Source organism: Balaenoptera borealis (genome assembly GCF_965194805.1).
Source record: "Balaenoptera borealis genome assembly, chromosome: 15".
Lineage (NCBI taxonomy): Eukaryota > Metazoa > Chordata > Mammalia > Artiodactyla > Balaenopteridae > Balaenoptera > Balaenoptera borealis.
Window position 1 is genome coordinate 38,702,879 of NC_138871.1, and position 27,076 is coordinate 38,729,954.

A 27,076-nucleotide genomic window follows, 5' to 3' on the forward strand; every position below is an offset into this window, starting at 1 on the left:
AAAACTCCACAAAAAACAGAATTAGAAGTTGTATGTAGACTAAAAGGCTTTAAAATCTGAAAACAAAACAATAGAGCACACCTATCAATGGGAAAAAAATAAAGACTCCAGTCAGTAGTAAATAGATAATAATGCACAGGTGAGTTTAAAAGAGGAAAGGCAACTAGTTAACAAATAAAAGAAAAATATTAAATTTACAAACAAAAAATTTCTAAAAAGTGAAACCATTTTTCCCATATCAAATTAGCAACTTTAAAAATTGTATTATTGGTAAAAGTATGGTGACTCTGGCACTGCCATACATTGCTGACTACAGGGTACATTAAGATAATTTTTATAAAGCAATTGGCACAATATATCACAAGCCAAAAAGTAAACTTAGTAATCCAACTTTTGTGAAAATAAACCGAGGAATTAAGATGGAACCTTTATACAAAATATAAAGGTTATATAAAAAACCTTTATACAAAATATGCTAACTAAAGCATTCCTGACAGTCAATTTTTACTGAAAATTGTTTTTACTGTTCCTGATAGTCAATTTTTACTGAAAATTGTTTTTACTGTTCCTGATATTCAATTTTTACTGAAAATTGTTTTTACTGAAACAATCTATAAGACATCTACCATAGGAAAATAGTTAATTATGGCTCATCCACTTAATAGGCAGTTATTAACAATGACATTCACAGAACTCATACTAAACTTAAGAAATTCAGATTCGGAATTGTAAACAAAGCATCATAACAGGTAAAACAATGAACAAAAATTATGGTTGTAAAAGAGACTGGAAGAAAGTACACCAAAAACATGAATAATAGTTATCTCTGGGTGATGGGATTATAGGTAATATCTTCTTATATTTTTCTATATTTTATGATTTTTACTATAAAGGACTTGCTTTTAAATAGGGAAAACTACATTTTTAAGAAACCAAAGTGGAGGAAGCATAATTTAATATATCATGTATATGGATGGTTTTACATTAGAGATAACTATCAAAATATTTTTGTACATATTAAAAAAAACAATTAAAATTATTTTATATATATATGTAATCATTACTGAACTTCCTGTAAGATATTCTGGTACTCCTCAAAAACTATCAGCATGCATTTTGGCTCATATTAGAAATAAGGTCTTACCCTCAATGATTTTACAATCTAGAAACGATTAAGTTACAAGAATGAGAAAAAAGAACAAAAAAAAGAAGTTAAATATTTAAATACTAATAAAGTGGTTGAGTATAGACTCTGTAATCAGATAGACCTAACCTGAATCCTGGCTCCAATAACTGTGTGACCTTGGGCAAGTATCAGCCTCTCTAAGCCCAAGTCACCCTGGTCTGTCATTTGAAGATTAACAGTACTGACTTTGCAGAATTAATGTGAGCACTAAATGAAATATTCAAGGAAAACACCTGGCAAAATGTCTGGCACATAATCAGTATGTAAATTTAGCTTTTTTTTTTTTAACTACTCTTAGTGGTATTATTGACTATCAGGGTTTTAAATGGTCAGAGGAACAAAAAGAGATCATTACAGCAAGAATTAAGGAAGGCTTTAAGAATTCTGCTAATCCTTGAAGGAAGAGTTGAACACGGTAAGACTGGGCAGAGATGCAGAGCACTATTAAAAACTTATTCAAGCAGAGATTTGAATAAGTAGGGCATGTTTATAGAACAGTGAAGTGAACCATCCAACTATAGCAGAAGAGACATAGAAACACTTCTCATGGAAAGAAATGAAATAAGATATTTTTTAAAGAAAAAATAAAAGACTGTCAATTAATAGCATTTGTGTTATTCAACACAGAGTTATCATCAAGGGAAAAAATTTAAAGTGCAACTTAAATTACAGTATCTCAAACAATACTATATAAAAATCACTTTAACAAAACAGTAATTGACCTTGTAATATTTAACAACTAAAGTCTGCCAAGAAAAAAATATCCAAAATAACCGGTAGCTATTAAATAAAGAAATATTCATGTACACTGGAAGAAAAGAGGGAAGGAGGTAAAAATACAAAATAAAAACTAGAAGTATTTTTTGTACATACTAAGAAATCATAAGTATGCGAAAAATAAGATAAAGATGGTATTTAAGAAGGATGTACAATTAAAATTTCCTTAAATGTTCATGCATATAATTTTATGATTATAATTGTTCTTGCCTATTACATATGTTGCAAAATAACTCAACAAACTTGAAATAAGAAAAATTATTTCTAAATTAATGAAGTGGCAGATTTCCCTGATTTACAGAAATCCATCTTTTCTAGACAACGTATTGAGAACCTATTTATTTATCAATCCTAATTTAGTAGAATTAACATAATTTTATTATTATGGTGAACTTTCTTTAAATTATCTTTTTGCAAAAGGAACTACACACCACTTTCTCTTGTAGTAACCGCCTACTGCTCTACTGGAAATACAGGACATATTATTAATCATTAAAAATAACAAACTATTGGGAATTCCCTGGCAGTCCAGTGGTTAGGACTTGGCGCTTTCACTGTTGGGGCCCAGGTTCAATCCCTGGTGGAGGAACTAAGATCCCTCAAGCCATGCGGCCTGGTCAAAAAATAATAATAGTAATAATAAACTATTAAGCCCAATACCATGACCTTGACATTTATCAAATATTTCTAAGTAAAATTAAAGCAAAACAAACCAATTCACTTAAGAACTCAGAAAGCTTCAGTAAGCTCATCACACACACACATATTGACTAAGAAAGCAAGCTCTGGAGTCAGGCTGCTTTATGGGTCTGAGATTTATGAGTTTAAATCTCAGTTCTAAGCCCCATTAATAAGCTGCATATGTTGAGAAAATTATTTAATCTTCCTATGCCTAAGTTTCTTCCTCTGTAAAATGGGGACAGTAAGTAATAGTGCCTTCCCTCATAAGGTCACTCTAAGGATTAAATGGCATAATGTGTATAAAACATATATCACAGTATCTAATCTAGTACAGAGTAAGAGCTTCATATGTAGAAATTATCATTAATATAATCATCATTATGTGTTTCTATAATACATAATGTTTCAATATATAGGAAACCCCAAGACAACAAGGAAGATTTAAAAATAAATAAAAGGTACACAGAGGAAATTATAGCTACAACAAACAGTAAACACAACCTACTCCTATCCAGATAAAACCTTACAGTAAAGGCTTATTTGCCTCAGTTCCATTCATTCAGTACATCATGACCAGCTTTAAACAAAAAAAATTACAAAGCATGCTAAAACACAAAAAGTACAGTTTGAAGAGACAGAGCAAGCAGTAGAACCAGACTCAGATGGCAGAAATGTTGGAATTACCAGACCAGGAATTTAAAACAACTACAATGAATATGCTAAGGTCTCTAATGGAAAAAGTAGACAACATGCAAGAACAGATGGGTAATAAAGAAGAAAGATGGAAACTCTAAGAATCAAAAGAAAATATTAGAAATCAAAAATACTGTAACAGAAATGAAGAATGCCTTTGATAGGCTCATCAGTAGACTGGACACAGCCAAGTAAAGACTCAGTGAACTTGAAGAAATGTCAGTAGAAACTTCCAAAACTGAAATGGAAACAGAAAAAAGCATGAAAAAGTACAGAATATCCAAGAACTGTGGAGCAATTACAAAGGGTATAACATACACATAATAATACCAGAAGGAAAAGAAAAAGAGAAAGGAACAGAAGAAATATTTGAAGCAATAATGACAATTTCACAAAATTAATGATAGATACCAAGCCTCAGATCCAGAAGCTCAGAGAACACGAGGCAGGATAGATATTTAAAAATCTATACCTAGGCACATCATATTTCCACTGCAGAAAATCAAAGATAAAGTCTTAAAGGAGGCCAGAGGAAACACTTTTCTATAGAGGAAGAAGGATAAGGATTACATCAGACTGCTTTTCAGAAATCATGCAAGCAAGAGAGTGAAATAAAGTATTTAAAGTGCTGGGGGGGTGGGGGGTGAGGCTGCGGGGGGATGGAATACAACCTAGAATTCTGTATCTAGTCAAATTATCCTTTAAAAGTGAAAGAGAAATAAAGACTTTCTCAGGCAAACAAAATCTTCAGAGAGAACAAAACATATAGGTCAGAAGTCAGAAACTCAGATCTACATGAAGAAAGGAAGAGCACTAGAGAAAGAAAAAATGAAGGCAAAGTAAAAATTTTCATTTTTCTTATTCTTAATTTATCTAGCATATAATAGTTTGTTCAAAATAATAGCAATGATGCATTTGATGATTAGAGCCTATAGATAAGTGAAATGAATGACAGCAATGTTATAAGGACAGGAGGGAGGAACTGGGAATACTCTAAGATACTTGCACTCTCAGTGAAACAGTGTAGTGTTACTTGAAAGAGGACCTGGATTAGTTGTAAATGTATATTGCAATCTCAAGGGCAATGACTAAAAAAATATCCTTTATGAAATAAAACTGATATGCTAGGAGAGGACAAATAGTAGAATCATATAAAATGCTCAATTAAAACCAAAGAAGGAAAAAAAGCAAACAAACAGAGGCAGAAAAAGAGTGGAAAACAAAACAGAAACAAAGAATAGGGCAAAGAATAGAAAACAGTAACAAATATGGTAGATGTTAAACCAACTGTATCAGAAATCATTTTAACATGAATGGTTTAAATAAACCAATTAAAAGACAGCCTTTCAGAATGGATTAAAAAAAAGATGCAACTAAACTTAAGTCTACTAAATAAATGTTGTCTGTGATAAACTAACTTTTAATATAAAGACACATATAGATTAAAAGGAAGGGATGGAAAAGATATGCCATGTTAACACTAATCAAAAAAAGCTGCAGTAGCTATAGTAATTTCAGACAAAGCAGACTTTACAGCAAGGAATATTAACAAAGATAAAGAGGGGCATTACATAATGATAAAGGGGTCAGTTCTCCAAGAAAACATAACATTCTCTAATTTCTATGAGCCTAACAACAGAGCATCAAAATATATGAGACAAAAACTGATAGAACTGTAAAGAGAACTGGATGAATTTACTATTATAGCTGAAGACTTCCATACCCCTCTATCAGGAATCAGAAGATCAGCTGGCAAAAAATCCAGTAAGGACACAGTTGAACTGAAAAGCACCATCGATCAACTGGATCTATAGAATACTTCATCCAACCAGAGCAGAAATACACATTCTTCTCAAGCTCACATATAACATTCACCAAGACAGAACATATTCTGGGCCATAAAACACATCTTAACAAATTTTTAAAAACTGAAATCATACAAGGTATGCTCTCATACACGATGCAATGAAATTAGAAATAAATAACAGATAGCTAGAAAACTCCAAAATACTTGGATATTAAACAGTGAACTTCTAAACAACACATGTGTCACAGGAGTCTCAAGAGAAATTTTAAAATATTGAACAAATAAAAATGAAAATGTAACTTACTAAAAGTTGTGGGAACCAGAAAACCAGTGCTTAGAAGGAAATTAATGGCATTGAATGCACAATATTAAAAAAGAAGAAAGATCTAAAATCATTAATCTAAGCTTCCAATTTAGGAAACTAGAAAAGAGCAAAGTAAATCCAAAGTAAGCAGAAGGAAAGAAATAATAAAAATTAGAGCAGAAATCAATGAAACTGAAAACAGGAGATCAATCAAAACCAAAAGTGGATTCTTTGAAAAGATCAATAAAATTGATACATTTCTAGCCAGGTTAACAAGAAAAAAAAAGAGTAAACAAATTACTAATATTAGAAATGAAAGTGGGCCCATCAGTACTGATTCTGTAGACATTAAAAAGATAGTAAAGGGGGGCTTCCCTGGTGGTGCAGTGGTTAAGAATCCACCTGCCAGTGCAGGGCACATGGGTTTGAGCCCTGGTCCAGGAAGATCCCACATACCGCGGAGCAACTAAGCCCGTGTGCCACAACTACTGAGCCCGCAGGCCACAACTACTGAAGCCCGCGTGCCTAGAGCCCATGCTCCGCAACAAGAGAAGCCACTGCAATGAGAAGCCTGCACACAATGAAGAGTAGCCCCCACTTGCTGCAACTAGAGAAAGCCCGCATGCAGCAACGAAGACCCAACACAGCCAAAATAAATAAATAAATATTAAAAAAATTGTGAATCACTATGTTTAAAAAAAAACAAAGGGCTTCCCTGGTGGCGCAGTGGTTAAGAATTCACCCGCCAATGCAGGGGACATGGGTTCAAGCCCTGGTCCGGCAAGATCCCACACACTGCTGAGCAACTAAGCCCGTGTGCCACAAGTACTGAGCCTGCGCTCCAGAGCCCGCGAGCCACAACTCCTGAAGCCCAGGCACCTAGAGCCTGTGCTCTGCAACAAGAGAAGCCACCGCAATGAGAAGCCCATGCACCGCAACAAAGAGTAGCCCCGCTCACCGCAACTAGAGAAAGCCTGCGCACAGCAACAAAGACCCAATGCAGCCAAAAATAAATAAATAAAATAAATTTTTTTTAAATACCTTTAAAAAAAGATACTAAAGGAATATTATGAACAACTCTATGCCCATGAATTTAATTACCTAGATAAAACAGACCAATTTCCTGAAAGACACAATCTACTAAACCCCCTATAATGAGAAATAAGTAAGCTGAATAGTCCTGTGTCTATTAAAGAAATTGAATTAATAATAAACGGCCTTCTAAAACAGAAAGCACCAGGCCCAGAAGGGTTCACTGGTGAATTCTACCACACGTTTAAGGAAGAAATTATACTAATTCTCCAGACAATCTCTTCCAAAAAATAAAAGCTGAGAGAATACTTCTTAACTCATTCTATGAGGCCAGCATTACTGTAATACTCAAACCAAAGACATTATAAGAAAGGAAAACTAAGTACCAACATCCCTCATGAACACAGATGTAAAAATCCTCAAGAAAATATTAGTAAATTAAATCCAATAATGCATTTTAAAAAACTACACACTACAACCAAGTGGATTTATCCCAGGTATGCAAGTCTGGTTCAATATCTGAAAATCAATTAATGTAATCCATCACATCAACAGACTAAAAAAGAAAAATTACATGATCATATCATTAGATACCAAAAAAAGCATCTAACAAAATCCAACACTCATTCATGGTAAAAACTCTCAGCTAACTAGGAGTAGAGGAGAGTTTCCTCAACTTGGTAGAGAACATCTACAAAAAAACTATAACACCATACTTAATGGTGAGAAACTGGGTGCTTTCCCAGTAAGATCAGGAACAAGGCAAGGATGTCCACTCTCACCACTCCTATTCAAATCATATTGGAAGTCCTAGCTAATGCAGTAAGAAAGGAAAATAAAATGTATACAGGTTGGGAGGGAAGAAATAAAACTATATTTGTTTACACATGACATGACTATCTATGTACAAAATCCCAAAGAATCAACAAAAAATCCTGGAAGAAATAAGCAATCATAGCGAGTTGCAGGATTCAAGGTTAATATACAAAAATCAATTGCTTTATTGTATACCAGGAACAAACAATTGTAATTTGAAACACAATACCATTTGAATTAGCACTTAAAAATGAAATACTTAGGTATAAATCTAAATAAATAAATACACACACACAATATCTATATAAGGAATACTAAAAAACTCTTAAGAAATTTTTAAAAATCTAAATACATGGAGAGATTCCCTGTACGTGGATAAGAAGACTCAATATTGCCAAGGTGTCAGTTCTTCCTAACTTGATCCATAGATTCAATGCAATTCCAAGCAGAATATATCTGTGTGTGTGCATGTGTGTGTGTGTGTGTGTATAAAACTGAATCACTTTGTTGTACACCTGAAACTAATACAATATTGTAAATCAACTATACTTCAATCTAAAAAAAAAGAGAGGCCAACTCATTGAATGAGAGAAAGTATTTGCAAATCACATATCTGACAAATGTCTAATATCTAAAATATATAAAGAACTCTTACATTGCACCACTAAAAAGATAAAAAACCCAATTAAAAATGGGCAAAGGATCAGAATACACATTTCTCCAAATATATATATGTAAATGGCCAATAAACACATGAAAAGATCGTGGCTAAACATCATCCAGCAATTAGAGAAATGCAAATCAAAGCCACAGTGATATACCACTTTACATCCACTAGGATGGCTAAAATAAAACAGACAATAAGATGTGTTGGTGACGGCTGGAGAAATTGGAACCCTCATACATTGCTGGTGGGAATATAGAATGATGTGGCCCCTTTGGAAAATGTTTTGGCAGCTCCTGAAAAAGTTGAAGTTATCACATGACTTACCAGTTCCACTTCTAGGTGTAAACCTAGGACGGAAATGTTCATATCAACATTATTCATAATAGCCAAGAAGTGGGAACAACCCAAATGCCCATTTAGAATAAATAAAATGCAGTATATTCATACAATAGCATATGATTTGGTAAAGAAAAGTACTGATACATGCTACACGTGGATGAATCTTGAAACCATTATGTTAATTGAAAGAAACTAGTCACAAAAGACCATATAGTATGATTCCATTTACAGAAAATGTCTGGAATAGGCAAATGAAGAGAGACAAAGTAGAGTAGTGGTTGCCGAGAGCAGGGATAGGGCAGGAGCAGGAAGCAGTGTTAAGAGGAAGAGGGGAGGGGAGTTCCAGAGGAATAGGGAGTGACTGATAATGAGTATGGGTTTCTTTTGGAAGTGATGAAAGTGTTCTAAAATTAGATGGTGATGACAGTTGTACAACTCTAGGAATACACTAAAACCATTGAATTGAGCACTTGAAAAGGGTGAATTGTATAGTATGTGAATTCTCTCTCAATAAATCTGTTTTAAAAAATAAGAAGAAACCCAGAATAATGAAACTAGCTACATTCAGGGGTTGGGTGGAACAAGGGAAAAAGGACAAGGCAGAGGGAACAGAATAGATGGGATGTGGAGACATACCCTTTAAAAAATAGCTCTTATTTGGGGAAACACATTACAATTCCACTAATTAATAAGTTAATTAATTCAATAAGAATTGGGGGGGAGCTTTTCTAAAGTGGGATGCAAATAAAAACAAATAAACCTATCGGTGTTTTGAATTAAAACATAATCACACTGAATGCTAAAACTAGTGGATGAAAGTTTGATAAGGAATAGGATATTTACACAGTCTCAAAGTATCTTCCTACAAAGAAAAAAACAGTAACTTTACAATTGGAGAAACTTGGCAGACAATATTTTAAGCAAGTGATCAAAGTTAACATCACCAATAATGGGACCAATCAACATCATGCGACTTTTTTTAAAAAAGTTCTTATTTGAGGAACAACATTAAAATTTCATTAATTAATCAATTACTTCAACAAGGATACAGGGATTTTCTAAAGTGAAATACAAATAAAAATAAATGAACCTACCTCTTTCGAATTAAAATATAACCACACTGAATGCTCAAACTAGTGGATAAAAGTCTGATAAGGAATAGGATATTTATATACACACACACATTTGATATGATGTAGTGAGTATGCAGCATCACTTTGGTACTCTTGCCAAATATTCATAATCTGAACCTAATCACAGGAAACAATAGACAAAACCAAATTCAGCAACATCTTCAAAAGTATTAAGATCATGAAAAACTGAAGAACTCTATCAGATTAGAGGAGAGTAAGAGATGTGACAACTAAATGTAACGTATGGACCCTGGAACTTCTTCTTTTGCTATAAATCAATGTTTATTTCCTGATTTGGTAAACCGAACCTTGGCTAGGTAAGAAAATATCCTTGTTTTTAGGAAATATACATTTAAGCATTTATGGGTAAAGGGCATTATGGTTAATGTTAAGGGAAAAAAAAATGACATACAGAGAGCAAGAGAGAGTGATAAAGCATGTATGATAAAATGTTGCCACCAGGGTAATTTGGGTGACAGGCATATGGGAATTAATTCTTTGTACTACTTTTGCAACTTTTCTATAATTCTGAAATTATTTCAAAATAAAGGTTCCTTTAAAAAAAATGTTGCAACAATATACCCCCTACCAGAACCTTAGTACCAAAGGCAGTAACAATATCAAAAGGTTATTTTATAAATATAAGTCCAAACTGGTATAAATAACATAACTGAATAAATAATGAGAAAGGTCAACTCTGCCTTACAGAAGAATTCCAAATAATAAAAGAGGAATAAGGGAAATAGAAAATCATCATTAGAACACTGTAGTAAGTGCTGCAGGCAAAACCTACTAATGAATTGGAAATTAGTGATCAAAACTTTAAAGAGAAACAGTGTATTTACATAACCTCAAAGTATCTCCCCTCTGAAATTTATTAATTCTGTGGTGATTCTAACGTATATCCACAAAGTTTTTAACACCTCTCCTTCCAGGAACTGGAACTTAATTCTCCTCCCCATGTGTATATTGGACTAAGTGACTGGTTGCTAGTAAATAGAGTATGGAAAGGAATAGTAACTTAACAGTGGAGGAATCTGGCAGACTCCACCTTAACCAACTGATCAAGGTGAAATCAACTGTAATCAGCCATGTTGATATCATGTGCCCTCTGATATGATGTGATGAGAGCACTTCACCTCTGTGGCATCGTCCCCAAATCCATAACCCCAGTCTAACTGGAAAAACATCAAACTCAATTTGAGGAACATTCTACAAAATAAGCAGCACTCTTCAAAACCATCAAGGAAAGACTGATGAACTGTCGTAGACTGGAGAAGACTAAGGAGAGTGACAACTAAATGCAACATGGTATCCCGGTTTATACCCTCAAACAGAAAAGGGATATTAATGGAAAACTGGTGAAATCCAAATAAGTCTGTAGTTTGGCCTAATAGTATTGTACTTAGGTTCATCTCTTAGTTTTGACAAATGGCCATGGTAAATTTATTTACACTAATTTCACTCAAAGGAAGCTGGGTGAAAAGAATACAAGAACTCTCTATATTATCTTTGTAACTCTTCTGTAAACCTAAAATAATTTCAATAAAAAGTTTAAAAGTAAATGAATTAACCAATTTTAAAAGATTATTTTGTAAATTAGAGTACTCTTCAAATTAAAGTTGAACCATTAAACTCAATTTCTAAGCCCACTTATTGCATGAATAAACTCAGTTTCAATTAAGTTACTTTGCCATAGAGTATATTACTACATGCTCTTTGCATTGAATGATTTTTGGAGAGGGACAGAGGAGAATGAAAGCTAACATGTGAAGGAAACTATTTGCATGTGGTAAACAATCTTTTGGAAGCTTAAGGGAAATGATTGGAAAAGACTAGTAAAATAGAATAAAGATAAATTTAAAAGATTAAAATTACCATACTAACAGTACCCTATAAACAAAGGGGAAATCTAGAAGGTTCCTTTTAGAAGGATAACAATGACAATAATATAGACAAAGGACCAAAAAGAGGCGAGGAAAATGTTAAGGGCTATCACAAAAGCCTATACTAGAGGTTCCCAAACTTTCTGGGTTTACAAAGCCCTTAGTGTGTCAGTAATTTTTTCATAGGCCAAAAGAAATACTTAACCATTCTGTTTAAATAGTCAGGTCCAAACAACTTTAGAAGAATGTATGACCTAACAAGTTGTGTTGAGTACTGCAAACTTCTCAAACATTAGATTCAGATTGGACACGACCTTCCCCTTTTCCTGTTTCATATGGATTTTCACATGGTACTTGCTTTTTGTCATAGCAACTACCAAAAACTCAGCTTTGTAAAAATATGGTATCACTGAAAGGAATATATCAATCTAATTTTGCAAATGAACTACCTCAAGCTTGTAGTTTGTGTGGTTTCCAATAGATGTTGCTGTATTTCCCTCAACATTTTTAAGCATCCCTTGGCACACCTGTGAGTTCTCTGCGGCGCTTTCTAGGCTCCTCAGTGCACAGTTTGAGAACCATGCACCTTGGCAAAAGATGACAAAGGATGTCACCAAGGCGTTGGCAACAGAAAAATTGGAGAGAGAATTAAGGAATCTTCAGAGAAAAAAAAATCAGCAGCTCTAGAGATGGTGCCTGGAAGTACAACAGTGCAGGTACTTGAGAAGCATCAAAACTTTTCTTAAAAAAAAAAAAAGATTCTATCTTTAGCTATCCCCAACAGTCCTTGCTTCTATGGAAGAGAACAAACTATGTAGACTTTTTTTTTTTAATGAATAAATGAACTGGTTCAAATGTTTATATTAATTTGACAACTTTATATGTGGCATAGCTAAAGTACATTGCTCTCACTTTTAGCACACACACACACACGCATTACAAAACAGCTGAACCAAGCAAAAAAGCTCAATTCAAATTTTCAACTTAATAATTTCTGGAGTACCAATAGGAACTGTCACCTAACACCTGCCAAAGCTTTACTTTACACAGATATTTGAGGAAGACTCAAATGTGGTAGTTCTAAAACCTGGGTTGATGATCTTAAGCAATTGAGGAACTTCTAAAATGACAGATTTGCCAGCACTATTCCAGACCTACAGAATCAGGACTTTCCAAAGACCACAGAAATCTCCTTATTTGCAGAGTGCCCCAGCAATTCTGAAATTAGCCAGTTTTGAGAGGAAATGGCTAACACAGCACTGTCCAACAAAACCTTTTGTGATGATGGAAATGTTCCATATTTGCACCATCCAATATAGTAGCCCCTAGCCACATGTGGCTAGTGAGCCCTTGAAATGCGGCTAATGTGACTGAGGAACTGAATTTTTAATTTTATTTAATTTAAATTTAGATGTAAATAGCCACATGTAGTTAGTTGCTTCTGTATGGCACAGCATAGAACTTGATGATTTATGTTAAATATTCATTCTTCTAAATTTTCCAATGTGTACCCTTGATTTAAATTAGATGATCAGAAAACTAGGTTCCTCAGCCATATTCTCTCATAAAGGGTTGTTATAAAGGGTCAGTATAAACATTATCTTATTTAAAAGTCTGAGTCTTTTGTAGTTTGAGACTTTATCCAATGTCATACATTTTTTTCATAATAAAAATCCTGCTTTAATTAAGTTCTAAGAAAAGTCTCTGCAAATGAGTTTGAATATTTTCTTTAGCCAGAAGGAATACTCGGTGAGCCAATGTGCTTCCCTTTTTGCCACAGCTGACAGTAAACTCAATACCAACTCCAGTGTCCAGCGGTAACTCCTCTTAAGTGCCTAGTAACATGTACTCTCTGCTCCTCTAAGACTATCTCTGTTCTATTTATATCCCTAAATTAGTCAACATAGTGTTATTTTAAATTCTCAAGCTGACAAACTCTTTTGGACATAGGCAGAGTATCAACTTTTAAAGTGATAAATTCTTTGCATTAAAGTCATTCTTTTTTTTTTTATTGTTAATGCAGTAATAAAGTCAATTTTTAGAAGCAGCTTTTTTTTAAAAGAAGTATTTCAATAATAACAACACTGGGATTAATAACATCAGGAAATTTTTTAATAGATCAAACTTACCAAAGAAATTCTTTAGGTGTCTATTAGCAAAGCTGCCTAAAAATATCACTGTAAGAGTGAAAAATAAGACACACATATACGGCATTCTCCAATAATTTTACTATCCCAATTTCACAAACTCAGTTCCACTCCTTTTAAAAAATATGCAGAATATGAACATCCCTATTGAACACTCAGTTAAAAATGCTTGTACAATTTTTCCTTTAGCACACTAGACTATTTTTATGTTAATGCAGTGAACTACTTCAGTGACTCTTCTGTTGACATGTTCCACAAAATTAGAACAAACACATTGATGCATCAATAGCACACTTCTACAAATGCCTAATTTTAAGTTCCCTGAACATCTAATTACAAAACTAATATGAAACTAAACTGTCATAAGAGTAGAACATCTTCGCATAATCCCCTACAATTCATTTAAAAAATATACTACCAAAAGACACAATTTATTCCATGGGATCATTATAAAAGTCATGATAGGGAAAAGAAATTTGAAGGAAAACTGTCATAAAGAAATATATCCTGGGCTTCCCTGGTGGCGCAGTGGTTGAGAGTCCGCCTGCCAATGCAGGGGACACGGGTTTGAGCCCTGGTCTGGGAAGATCCCACATGCCGCGGAGCAACTAGGCCCGTGAGCCACAACTACTGAGCCTGCGCGTCTGGAGCCTGTGCTCCGCAACAAGAGAGGCCGCGACAATGAGAGGCCCACGCACCGTGATGAAGAGTAGACCCCACTTGCCGCAACTAGAGAAAGCCCTCGCACAGAAACGAAGACCCAACACAGCCATACATACATACATACATACATACATACATAAATAACAAAGAAGAGCCATCTCTTTAAAAAAAAAAAAGAAATATATCCTAAACATCATAAATAGTCACCACAGGGGACACACACACACACACACACGAATGCTGGCAAGTTAATTCTACTTTGGAGGAACTAAGTTAGTTTCCTTATCCATATTCTTTAGCTGAAAATCACTTACTTAAAGTGATTATTAAAAAAGAAATAGTTATAAAACCATATGAACCCATTTTGCTCCAGAAGCAAAAAGATGTAGTTCCTTTCCCCAAAAGCCGAAGTACTGTCAAAACTTAGTTCATTTCAGCACAGCACTTCTGCTATCAGGCTCCATGGTTTACTTCCACCTCTTGGGTCACTCCAGCCTTCTGCGCTAGTTCATCTTTCTCAAACACTCTTAAATGTTCAGGTTATATTTTCAGTCTTCTTCTCAGTTACTCTACTCCTTTTCTCTAGATAGTTCTTTTCACCATGTAATGCTTAAATAATCAGATAAAGACAATGGGCAATATTTACTGAGTGCTTACTATATGTCAGGCACTGTTCTAACCACTTTACATGTATTATCTCATTTAATCATCAAAACAACTCTATGCTGGAAGCACTGTTATTACCATCACCATTTTACAGATGAGGTACTAACAGATTAAGTACTAGATTAGTACTAGACGCTAGATTCCACAAACACTAGCTGTAAGTAACTCCAATGACTTAGAGCAGAGGTTAACTTTTTCTTAAAGGGCCAGATAATAAATAGTTCAAACTGCAGCCATCCAGTCTATGGAACAACTACTCATTTAGTATGGGTAAGACGCCATTTAGTATGACAGCGGCCATAGACAATATGTAAACCAATGGCCATGGCTGTATTCCAATAAAATTGTATTTACAAAAGAGGCCGCTTGGATCAGGCCAAAGTTGTCAATGATCTACAGGCATACTGAGCCTGGTGTCGAGGCAACTGTGATGTAAGCACTGCAATATCCAATTATGTCTTTATGGCATAAAGACGCTCCGCTATTTTCCTTAACCCATCACAACTGAATTTTGTACAACTGAACTTCACATAGACTAAACATTTAAAATACAGATAAAATACTCTACATAACAATTCAAGTTTAAAAAAAAATTCAGTCCAAGAAACACTAAAATAAAATAACTAACAAAGTAACAACTCAATTTATTCTCTACTAAAATTACATCTACCTCTGACAATTCATCTTGTGGAAAAGAAGACTGTGCTATTTTGTTTCAAAGAATAAGGTGTTTAAGATTCACATAACTTGTAACAGAAAGTTTTGCAAAGTAAAACTTTTTGCCCCACCTCTCCTCTCATTCATTAAGATTTCAGCACCTGACTCCCTGTCTTAACCATTTCTCCTCCAATTATTCTCAGCAATTCCAAGAGCCACATAGATAACTTGTCCCATAGCCTCTAAATTCCCTGATTGCCCTCTTCACTTCCAAAAATCTTTTCCTCCATTTCATCTCAACCACCAACCACCATGGTCATACCCAACATCTACAGTCTAAAGAGAAATGAGAGACCCTGGAGGTACAAAAGATGACCCATTTAAATATAGGGGAAAATTCTACTTAAATTTATTTATTTAAAAAAAAGAGAAATTAAGGTATACCCATATTTAACATATAAAGCATATTAATTTAAAATATATTGAAAAAAATATATTGAAGATGTGTGCTTATTTTTTTTAACTAATAAGCAAAGGAGACCACCACCTATATCTTGTCATAACTGTTAACCACATCCTCCAAAAACAAACATCTCATTCTGACTCTTACCTCCCAATTTTCTAGCTCATTCACTATGGTATCCCAATCCCAACAACTATTAAATCTCTTTAAGATCTCAAAATCTTTATCCTCTTCACTCTTCCACTGACCATCCTAACTTTCATGTCCTTATTTTCCTCCTTTTCTATCCTATACTCCATGGTTCATCACTATAACCACTCCCATACATTCACTCCCAATTTCCTTGCCCATCTTTTCCTCACTTACACATTCCTGACATAACCCGTCCCTGGTTAAATCCAACTCTGCCTATTCCACGCCTGCACCCAAGCACTGAACATAACACAGCTGAATTAAAATATGCAAACATGCAGGGTGCATTCACTTTATATTTATGACCACAATGTTAAGAAGGTCCTCAGCACTACCTAACAATCCTTCTACATTTCCCTACTCAATTCATTCTCGTTTTGACGATTTTATACTTCCTCTCTTGTCAATCCTTCAATAACTTCCTGTCACCTCCCTCTTGGATGATGACTTCTAATATTATTTCCCTGAGAAAACAGAAGCCAACAGATGAGAATGTCCACATCCTCCCCCACCAAATCTACCAACCTAAATGCTTCCCTACCCATGTACTCTGCTTCCCTCCTTGTAACAATGAATTGTCCCTGCCTCTATTTAAGTTCAAGCTTTCCATTTATGTGCTGAATCCTGTTCCCTTTCTCTCATTCAAGGACCTTTCTCCTGAAGTTACTTCCTCTCCCAGCGCATCTTCAGTTTTTCCTTCTTTACCAACCATTTCCATCAGCGTTAAAACGTGCTGCAATATCTTCCATGCAAAAGATACACCTTACCTCTTGTCCCTCTTCACCTACTACCTAATTCTCCAGTTTGTAGCAAAATTTTCTAAGATAATTACCTGTACTGACTGTATCCACTTCCTTTCCTCTAACCCAATATAATTATGCTTTCATCCCCACCATTCCACTGAAACCATTCCTCAATGTCACCAACTCTTTCCAACTTGCCAAATCTAGTGGTCATCTTGCTCAACCTCTCAAAAGTATTTGACACAGCTAAACACTCCTTTCCTGATACATTTTGCACTTGGTTCCTTGGAAAGCACACACTCTTAATTTTCCTCCTACCTCACTACTGATTGTTTTCAGTCCCCTTTGCTGGCTCTTCCTCTTCCTCCCCACCTCTATATGTTGAAGTGTCCCAAGGCTCATCCTCAGTCCTCTTAATCTCTATGACACCACAGAAAATTTCCTATAGCCCTATAGTTATAAATTCTATCTATACACTGCAAGACTCTAGCCTCTTCTTTCCCCTGAGCTCGAGACTCTTAAAATTAACTGCTTAATTAAGACCTCCAGCTGGATGTCTTCTTTTCTTAAAGAAAGCAAAGCCAATTCTTGATTTCTCCTTCACGCCAAACCTTTTCCTCCCTGGTGTTCCCCATCACTGTAATTAGTATTACACTTACCTGGTTGCTCAGGCCAAAACCCTGCAGTCATTATTGATCCATCTCTCACTTTACATCATATCTAATCCATCATTAAGTCCTGTCAACTGTATCTTCAAAAAATTTATTTCTAGTTACATGGGTTTATACATTTGTCAAAACTTATTGCATTATACACTTAAAATGGATGCATTTTATTGTATGTAAAAGTGTAAGTTATACCTCAATAAAGTGTAGTAGGAGCATGTGTGTGTGTTACCTACATACATCCAATTATTTCTCACCACCTCCACCACTACACTGCTTTGCTACTTGGACTACTGCAATAGCATCCTAGCTTCCATTTTTACTCAGGACAGTTCATATTCCACAAAGTATCCAGAATAATCTTTTTAAAATGTAAATTATATTACTTCCCTGCTCAAACCTCTACAACGGCTTCCTATCACATTTAAAATCCAAAAGCCTTACCATGACCTCAAGACCATATGTGATCTAACCCCTACCTACCTCTCAAACTTCACCTGTTATCGCTTTAGCTTGTTCTACTGTGTTGCAGACACACCAGCCTTCCAGATACTCCTAATACACACCAGCTTGTTTTCAATTATTATTTTTTTAATGTATTTCAAAAGTAGGTTTTTTACATCAAGGTGGATGTTACTTTAGCTCACTCCATTAGAGTAACAGAGAAATGCTTGCTTAAGCCACCCAAAGAAGTGGATCTGGATGAGTACTTATTGATGTAATTTGGCCTCCATAAACTCAAGTTAATACTTACAGTGCATGTAGCATTCTAACATCCAACTGGAAAACTAACTTGGGATCAGTTACAGAGGGCCTGGAACATCAGATTAAGGAGTTCATATTTTATCTAACAGGCCAGCGTCACACACTTAAGCACTGGGAAGAGCTAGTTTTTCACTTTTCAAATCCTGAAGTCACAAGGTTTGCAAAGAGTTGTGGAATAATGGAGAAAATGAGGGGTTACTTTCAGGGATATAAACACCTTTTTGTACCTCTAGAATTTTGAACCATGTGATTGTATTACCTATTTTAAAAATAAATTATAATTAAAACTATACTTAAAAATAAGAAAAAGGAACTCTTACATGACAGAAAAACCAGAAACCAATATATTTATGCCTTTTGAGGAGAAGTTTACAGTACTTTAAATACGTTTTGAATGCCATAACTAAGACTTATATAGAAGAAATATAAGAACAGATAAAATATGTTCATATATGTAGAAGATACATAGATATACACAGAAAATACACATGCTCATAATGGTTTTCATCATGTAAGGGAGCTCCTATCAGAATTGAGCTCTGCCACCTAAAGTATGATACCACAACGTGCTAACTTTCAAGTCGTTTTCTCAAACACCTGAATAGCCATTGAGAGCTCGTACAAGTGAAGACTTCTCTCAGAAATCTCAAGGGCTGCAGGTGATAAAAAGAACAGGATAAGAGACAAACGAAGAGAGAAAAGACAGCACAGTCTCATTCTCTCAAACTCATCTCCAGCGGCCAGTCTCACCACTTGCCAAGAGCTACATCAGTTAAGTGAGATTAATAATTAAATGACTTGGGGACAACAATAAGAGAAGAGGAATATGAACACTAATCATCTCCAAATTTGCTAGAGCCTCTACCTGGTTATCAAGGAGTGATGAAGAATAGGACTTCACAGTATAGTTTCCTTCTCTCAGATGAATAAAAGTCTTTCTGGGTTTTGTTCCTGACCTAACTTCTAGAGCCACTACGCCAAGAAAGAATCATGAATTAGACCCTGTTGAACTAAGGAAACACACCACCTTGGGCAAATGCAAAATACTGTAAGACAGCAACAAAGAAAAGTGTGAGAAAGCAGAAACTCCAAACCCTCTAATGTATAGAATCCATCCTTTGATCAAGGTAAAATGTTGTGAGTTTGCTCATGGCCTACATCTAAAAAAAGATGGCCTCCTGAAACTCTTACCTTCATCCTGTTATCTGTCATGTCCAGGTTCATAACCTATGGCCATGACAAGAGAACATGGGACACATTTCTCCTCTCCTTAATCACAGAAATAATGCGTTCTCCCTTGGAAAACATATCCTGATTCCCATTAACCTCCTCCATCAACACACTATGCCTTTCTTGAATCCCCTGAGTTTCATCTTCATTCCCTTGAGTTTCAAATTCATGCAGAAATCAGTATACTTTACCCTGGAGTCATGAACGGGCACTTGGTAAGGTTGAAAACATTATTTTAAAATACTGCTTCTTAAACATTTATATGCATAGTATGGATCTCATTAAAATGCAGATTCTGATTCAGTAAGTCTAGGGCAGGGCCTGAGGGACAGCCGTTCTAACAGGCTTTTGCAAACTCTCTTGCTTCTCAGAAAACACTTGAAGTAGCAAGATTCTAAAAGGCAATGGCACCTATATACACAGTTTACCTACAAAGGCACAATCCCAATGCAATGCTAACTGTTCTTTCTTTTTATAGTTTATTCCCTCTTCTCTGATTTATACTAGATCTATTTTCTTATCCTCTCAACACCTACAATTTATCTTCAATGCCTCTTTCCCTTTATTCAGTTGGCATCTCTAAATTTCCTTCCTCTCCTTTTATTTTTCCATACCACCAAAACAATACCTAAAATGTAAAAGTACCTGATAAAATATGTTCTTACAAGGTGTCCAAGTCTGTTTTTATTCTTATGTCCTTTAAATAGATTCTAATTCAGCACACATATCCAATAATTTAAGAATTCTTGCAAGCATCAACATAAGGAATGAAAAAAAAAAGGATGTAAGTATAGAAATTGGGCCTAATCTGTATTTATCACAAGGACCCTATGCAAAGTAAGGCAAAAGGAATACTAACTAAAAATCATAACAACAAGTTTGTATGTAATGAAAAGATTTTAAGGATCCACCTATAAATAAAATTCCAGGACATCAAACAAATATATTATTCTTTGGGCACTGTCACCTCGTTAGCTTTAAACTATATTTTTAAATGAGAGGGGAAAAATGCAAAATATTTAGAACTACATGTCTAAAAATTCTAGAATATCCAAATGTTTCTTGTGTTAAGGCCAGACATTATCATAAAGATCTAATTTATCAGGTGTACCATAATGTCCAACCCTAAAAATAATTAAGCCATTTATTCACCTATAATCAAGTTAAATTTTCATTCTTGCTTTCACCTTGAGACACATTAACAATAACTTACATACTTCTTAAGGAAAAAAATAAAATCCAGGGATGATGCCAACTGTGAGGAAGAAACTCATGTTGTGAATAAAGGATCACCTGATATGTTCTATTTCCCTTAAGAAAAGAGATTCAAATTTAACCGTCTTAAAGTTGATGCCCCCAGCATACTGCCAAGTTAAGCAGTACTTGTAATAGGATTTTCCTCATGTATTCCCTAGTTTAGTTAGTAGTACACCCAGTCCTCCAAGCCAGAAACTTGGGTGTCAACCTAGACCTGTCCCTCTCCCTCATCCCCATCCTTCCCATCCTTCCAAGACCTCTATTGAAATGACCACCAAGTTTTATCCATTTTGTGTCCTAAGTGTCCCTCTGCTCTATTCTCTCCATTTCCTTTGCCACTCCCTTAGTCTAAGCCTTTTCTCTCACCTTATCTATTACAATAGCTACCATACCATCCCTGCCTCCAGTTACCTTTTCCACTATGATCCTTACTCCACAGTCATCCAAGTGATTTTCCAAAATATAAACCTAATGTCTCTTCTGCTCAAAACCTTTTACTATCTCTCCATCACCCACAGAATAAAGTCCAAGCCATGTATAATAGCACTTTACTTTTTATGATTTGAATCCTGCCTGCCTCTAAAACATCATAGCCCACTGCACTCCTCCCATCCTGCACTTTAAGCCCCATCATTATCCAACTACACTGCTTGAACTTCCAGCATGCCACATGCCTCCATGCTTTTACATAGGCTGTTGCTTCAGTCTAGAATATCCTTCATTTCTTCCCCTTTAGCTTCCTGGCCAATTACTATGAATCTTTCAAAACTCAACTCAGCTCCCAGAAAGCCATCCACACCCTACCCTACCCTTAAAGAGTTGATTATTCCCTTGTCTGACAACTTTGTAAGTAATGATGACATTTTATTGGGCATTTACTATGTGCCTGACATTGTTCCAAGTATTTTACATGTATTAACTCATTTAATCTTCACAATAACCCTTCCTACGAGTTGGTACCATTATTACCTTTGTCGATATGAAAACTATCTCAGAGGAGTAAATAACCTGTCCCCAAGGATATCCAACTGTTAAGCGATAGACACAGATTAAGATCCCTACGTCATATTTATATTATTGCACCTATCACAGAGAATTTATTTACATGACTGTCATTACCCTGGACTGTGAACTCCTTGAGGGTGGGGATTATGTCATATTCAACTCTAAAGCCACAGAGCCTACTATAAAGTAGGTAATCAGTACATGCATTTTTTGAATTGCACATAAAGCAACATTCCTAACAAGTTCAAGAGAAAAGCATTTGGAAACTAGTTTCCAAATAAATATTCAAATATGCTTTAAGAGTTCTAGAGTAGAGGAAGCTATTTTTTCATTTAATAAAAAGGATGTTAAAAAGAGAGATTAACATAGACATGAGATTACAGTCCATGTGGACAAGGAAATGTACTTACTTTGCAGTAATAGTGCTTAATCACTGCAATAAATCAAAACCCAAAGTACCATTTGCTTAAGATTAACTTTTTTCCTCTGACTAAATAAGAATTCTTCTTGCTTATCATTCAGGGCAGTGAAAAGAAAGCCCTAAATTTACTTTGCTCAAGTGGAAAGAAGCAAATCATAGACCAGCACGACTAATTGCTTCCTTAAGTCTGGCCAAGAAATGTATCCCATTAGGCAATTAAAATAAAACACAGTTGCCTGACTAAGCATATAACAAAAGAATTTCTAAGGTTGTATGGACTGGCACTCTATTATTCAAATAATGAAAAATTCTTTTAAGCAAAAAAAAAGAAAGAAAGATCAAGAACAAATTAAAACAGATGATCACCACCCCACAAGAATAGATTTCCGTATTAAAACTCCATTGAAACATAGACATATATGTTACATCAAAACATATGCATATATGTTTACAGTATTTCAATAGTCATTCTTTATGCCTCCTTAAAATTATAAAAATCAAAGTTATTCTAAGACTAATGATGAAAGACCTCAAGACCAAATCTACTGTACTTAGTGTGCTCTCATAGTTACAGACCTCTGAGCCATACTGAAGTGCAGTAATTAAAACCCACAGGGTCGGTACCAGCAGCAACAGTGCACACCACAGCACTTGTTAGAGTAATCTGCACCCCGCCCAGCTTCTACGCACTTGTGCACTACAGAAAGGTAAATCTGCTGTCAGAAGCAGCAGAGTTTAGGCCACAGTGAGTTTAGGCCACAGCACAGCAAACTCTACGCCCAGGCACTTCTTACCATTTCTTGGTACATTCAACCATCAGCTCCTGGTAGGAGGCCACGAACTGGAACTTGGATGCGTGTTTTCCCACACGCTGTAGTCTCTTCCAAACTGAAGCCATGATGATCAGTCAAAACAGTGGAGCAGTTCTGGGTTAGCAACACAGCAGCTTTAACAAAGCAGAGGGTCCAAAGCAAAGGAGCTTTGCATGTATGTCTGTACTTCAAAAAACTCAACTACAACTTGAAATGATGTTTGGGGTCCATAAGTCTTCTCCCTGTTTCACAGGGTAAATCACATCTTAGATGAATGGCCCAGTCAAGAACAGTATGACACACATCACAGGATGAGTGAGAGGAGGTTCCCTCATGGAGACATCACCATTCCACCTCAGGGGTTATATGATGTGTATTCTGGAGGACTGAAAAGCAAAACAAAGAGAAAAAATATGAGGAGAGAAGCATGAGAAGTGACTAACCACCCATGTTAGATAACACTGCAACAGACAACCCCAGTTCTCCGCATGTTTTTCAAACAATGAAACAAAACACCAACCTCAAAAGCCAGTAACATCAAGGATGCAAGACACCAAGGAAGAAATTACAATTCACACCAAAGACGTAGAGCAACACATCAGGTAATCAGTATCAACAACGATCGAGAGGCGAAAGTCGGGGCCCTACCTCCCTCTCCTAGCATCACAGAAGGGCGAGCAGAGCGGGAAAGTCTAGGGATGCTGTTTAATGTCCACCGCCAGTCAGAGGAAGGAGTGGAGCATTTTAAAATAAACTTTGTTTTTCAGCCGATAGTGAATAGCTTTGAGTCCTAGAATATGTGCGTGGAATAAATTAAGGAGCGGGGAAGAACGCTGCTGATGAGTCGGAGGGGGAAATGGATGGGGAAAAAGGAGTGGAGGGAAATCTCAAGGCAGAGAGAGGGCAGTGTCCCGGCTCCAGGCCACTTGGGCTCTCCTCCACCTTTGCTGCCAACCGGAGGGAAATGGAAACTCCTGCCTGGGCGTGAAGCAATGACCAGCGAGGCAAGTGCACGGTGCGGGGTGCGGTGCCTCCCTCCCCCATCCTCAGGGAACAGTCCGCCGAAGCCTCCTCTCCTCCCGCACAGAGCCCAGACCCCTGCCCCCCAGCTGAGGCAGGCGGTGGCTCGCCAGAGGTCCCTGTCACCCAGGCGATGCCAGAAGACCCCAGCCCGGTCCCCGAGCCCCGGTCCCACCGCACGTCCACTCCCGCCCCCTCCTCACACCTCTAATCCCGCTGTCGGGCTGAGTCTGGCCCGGTTCCCTCCTCAGCGCCGCTCCTCCGTCGCCGCCGCAGCAGCAGCCGCCGCCGCCGCCACCGAGTCCTCCATCCCCGCCGGAGCCACATGGAACAGCCGAGCCAGCCGCGGCGCTCCCGGGAGCCGGGGTCTGCAGCCCCTCAGGCGGACGGCGCGCCTCACGCCCGCCCCCTCCCGGACGGAGTCGCCCCGCGACCGTCCCCCACCCTACAAAACCCTGCCAGAGCCGCCGCTCAGCGCCCAGCACCCCCTCCCCCGCCTTTCTCCTCCGCCACCACCATCATTACCTCCCCCGCCGCACCTCTCACACTAACCCTACCCACGGCCGCTCAACCTCCGTCCGCCCCGCCGCCATTGGCCGGGCCCCGCGCTTTCCCCGCCCACCTCGGCAGCAGGGCCTTTAAGGGGCGGGGATGCCTCATTGGCCGACCCGAGTGCCCATCACAGGGCTCCACGCCCCCCTCCCCCGCAAGTTCTGGAGGTGTTTTTTTCCCCAGCCGGAACGCGGTGTACAGTATACCCTTCTTTAAGAAAAAAAAAAACCAAAAAACTGGAACCCTCTAAGGGCAATCCCGCCCATTCCTCTGATTGGCTTCGAGAGGGAAGCGATAGGTGGGAGGAGTAAGGAGTGTTTATAGTGATCTGGAAGGTGGTTGCTGAAGGTGGATGTCGGTCAAAGGCGTGCCGGGTGCTGGGCGGGGTTTCTGGCTGGAGTCTGAGAGCCGAGCCCGCGACTGGCTTCGCTGCAGCTGTGGGCTGTGCGGCTACTGGGGTTTTCTCTCCTTTTCTCTCCTGTCCCCACCCTAGGAGCTGGGTGTGCCCTCTCCGCCACTAGCAGCTAGGGTGTTTGCGCACACAGTCTTGGTTTCACCTCCTGGGGTTTTTCCTCTGACAAACTGTGAAGTAATGACCCGGCCAGCCCCCGCCTAACATTTAGTCAACTGGTCCTCAGTGAACCAGATTCAGTAAGCTGAGCTAGGCACAAAATGTACACGGTGCAATTTCGTCTTGTTCTGATTCTTAAACATTTCTATGAATCTTAGTTTCTCCTCTTCGCTGTCGATCTTATTCTTCTGGTAGGAATTGTAGATGAACTTGGGAGTGGTTGGTATGTAAAAAGGGTAGTTATAGGCAAAGGAGAGGATGAAATAACCTAAGGAGAGTGTGAGGGCACGGGCACTTAACTTTGTTAAAAGAGCCAAGGACCCTTTTGAGAACGATGATGAAAGGCATAGATACTTTCCCAAGGAGAAATATGTCCTATCATAAGACACAAAAGTTCGCTTTCAGTTTTAGGTGGTTCACAGACCTCTGGCGTAGAGAAAGAGGATAAAGAATGAAATTGGGGGGTGGGGGGGAGGGAGGGCCAGGAATCTCAACATTTGAGGAAGAAGCAGAGTAAAGTGGGAAAGAGACTGAGGAGAGAATGGTCAGAGAAGTAGGAGCACCCTACAAGCAATGGGCAAATTGAAAAAAGAGAAGGAAGCTAACATATGAAAACAAAACAAGCAAGATGAATCCTGGAAACAATTAAGGCTCATTCTTAATCTTACTAAGGATAGAGAGCAGGGTGCATGGACAAAATAGCTTGAAAGGTGTTAGGGTCTAGGGAAGGATTCTTTGAAGGACAGGAGGGAGGGCAGTGACCGTGATAGTCGAGCTCATCTGTAGACATAGGGAGGCAAGAGAAAGGAGAGAGAGATTGAAGAATCAGGATAGATGGGGAGACACAGAAGGCTTGAATCCAGTATCGAATTCTATTTCCATTTTCAATAAAGAAAGTGATATAATACGACAAGAACACAATGTACATTTTACAGAAAAGGGCATAGATATCACTTATTTTGCTATAGTCTCAATTTTAAAATATTACAGATAATCATAATAATTATATTGATTATTTTGTGTACATCTTGCAGTTCTGTGTCCTTCCTGAGTGATTTACTAAGTCACTATAACCTACAGCTATTATTATGATCATAATAGACTTTAAGTGTATGGGTTTTTTTAAATGGCTAATTTATAGAAATGGTCATAAACTATTTTAATCTATGTTGCCCTTCAGGAACAACCCACATGATAATCAGGAGGGTTTTGCATCCTATTTAATATTATTGTTCTTCAAACTTTCTCATGTGGTTATCCTGGCTTCTTTTAATACTCTTTCCCTTCCTAAAAAGAAGGAGAAGAAGGAGGAGTGTGTAGGACCCTAGGGAATCTTTCTCAAGTTGTGGAAGATTTCGAGACCGACAGTTTCTTTTAAGACAGCTTTTCTTTTTAGGGGAAGTATTTCTCTTGGATGTAAACTCTTCTTTTTTCATCCTAGCTGCAAAGGTAGCCAGGAAGAGACCAAGTTTAGAAATGAAGGAATTAAAAGCAGACCTTGACATTGTTGCTAAGCTCAAGTTCACAGGCTCCTGGAGGCCCCACAGAGCAGCTACTTCTTCCCTCATAACTTTTTTTTTCTTTAATAACCTGTCTGCTAACTAAATTTATTGGAGAATCTTAAATATAGAATATTTTAAGATCTTTTTATCCACTTATTCGATACTGAATACCAACTGAGTACTGATCACATTAAATACTATTAATGGTACATAAAAGGTACAGTCCCTGTTCTCAAACAGTTTTCAGAAACAGATGCTCAGCATGCATGCAAGAAAGTAAAACAAATTACTTCACCTCTCTGAGTCCCAGCTTCTTCTTCTGTCAAATAAATAATCATGCTTACCTTTCTGGGATGTTGAGGAGACGGAAGATACGTACGTAAAGTGCCTGACACATAGTAAACAGTCAATAAATGGTAATTAA

The 27,076-nt window shown here is 37.1% G+C and overlaps 1 protein-coding gene across 13 annotated transcripts in view; it reads right to left on the reverse strand.

The window, feature by feature from the left end:
• EHBP1 (EH domain binding protein 1) overlaps positions 1-24,606 on the reverse strand; it is a 333,981-nt gene extending 309,375 nt beyond the window's left edge. For 3 of the 13 annotated variants that reach the window (XM_082358007.1, XM_082358005.1, XM_082358008.1), the window contains exons 1-2: positions 24,233-24,497; positions 22,990-23,393 (exon numbers count right to left, since the gene is read on the reverse strand). In XM_082358007.1, the coding sequence (XP_082214133.1) occupies positions 22,990-23,093 (104 nt within the window). In that variant the 5' untranslated portion in view covers positions 23,094-23,393; positions 24,233-24,497. Of the gene's footprint in view, positions 1-22,989; positions 23,394-23,527; positions 23,621-24,232; positions 24,500-24,552 lie in introns of those variants that run through there. The other 10 variants (XM_082358006.1, XM_082357997.1, XM_082358009.1 and 7 more) reach the window with 8 other exon arrangements.
• Between the last annotated feature and the right edge of the window lie 2,470 nt (positions 24,607-27,076).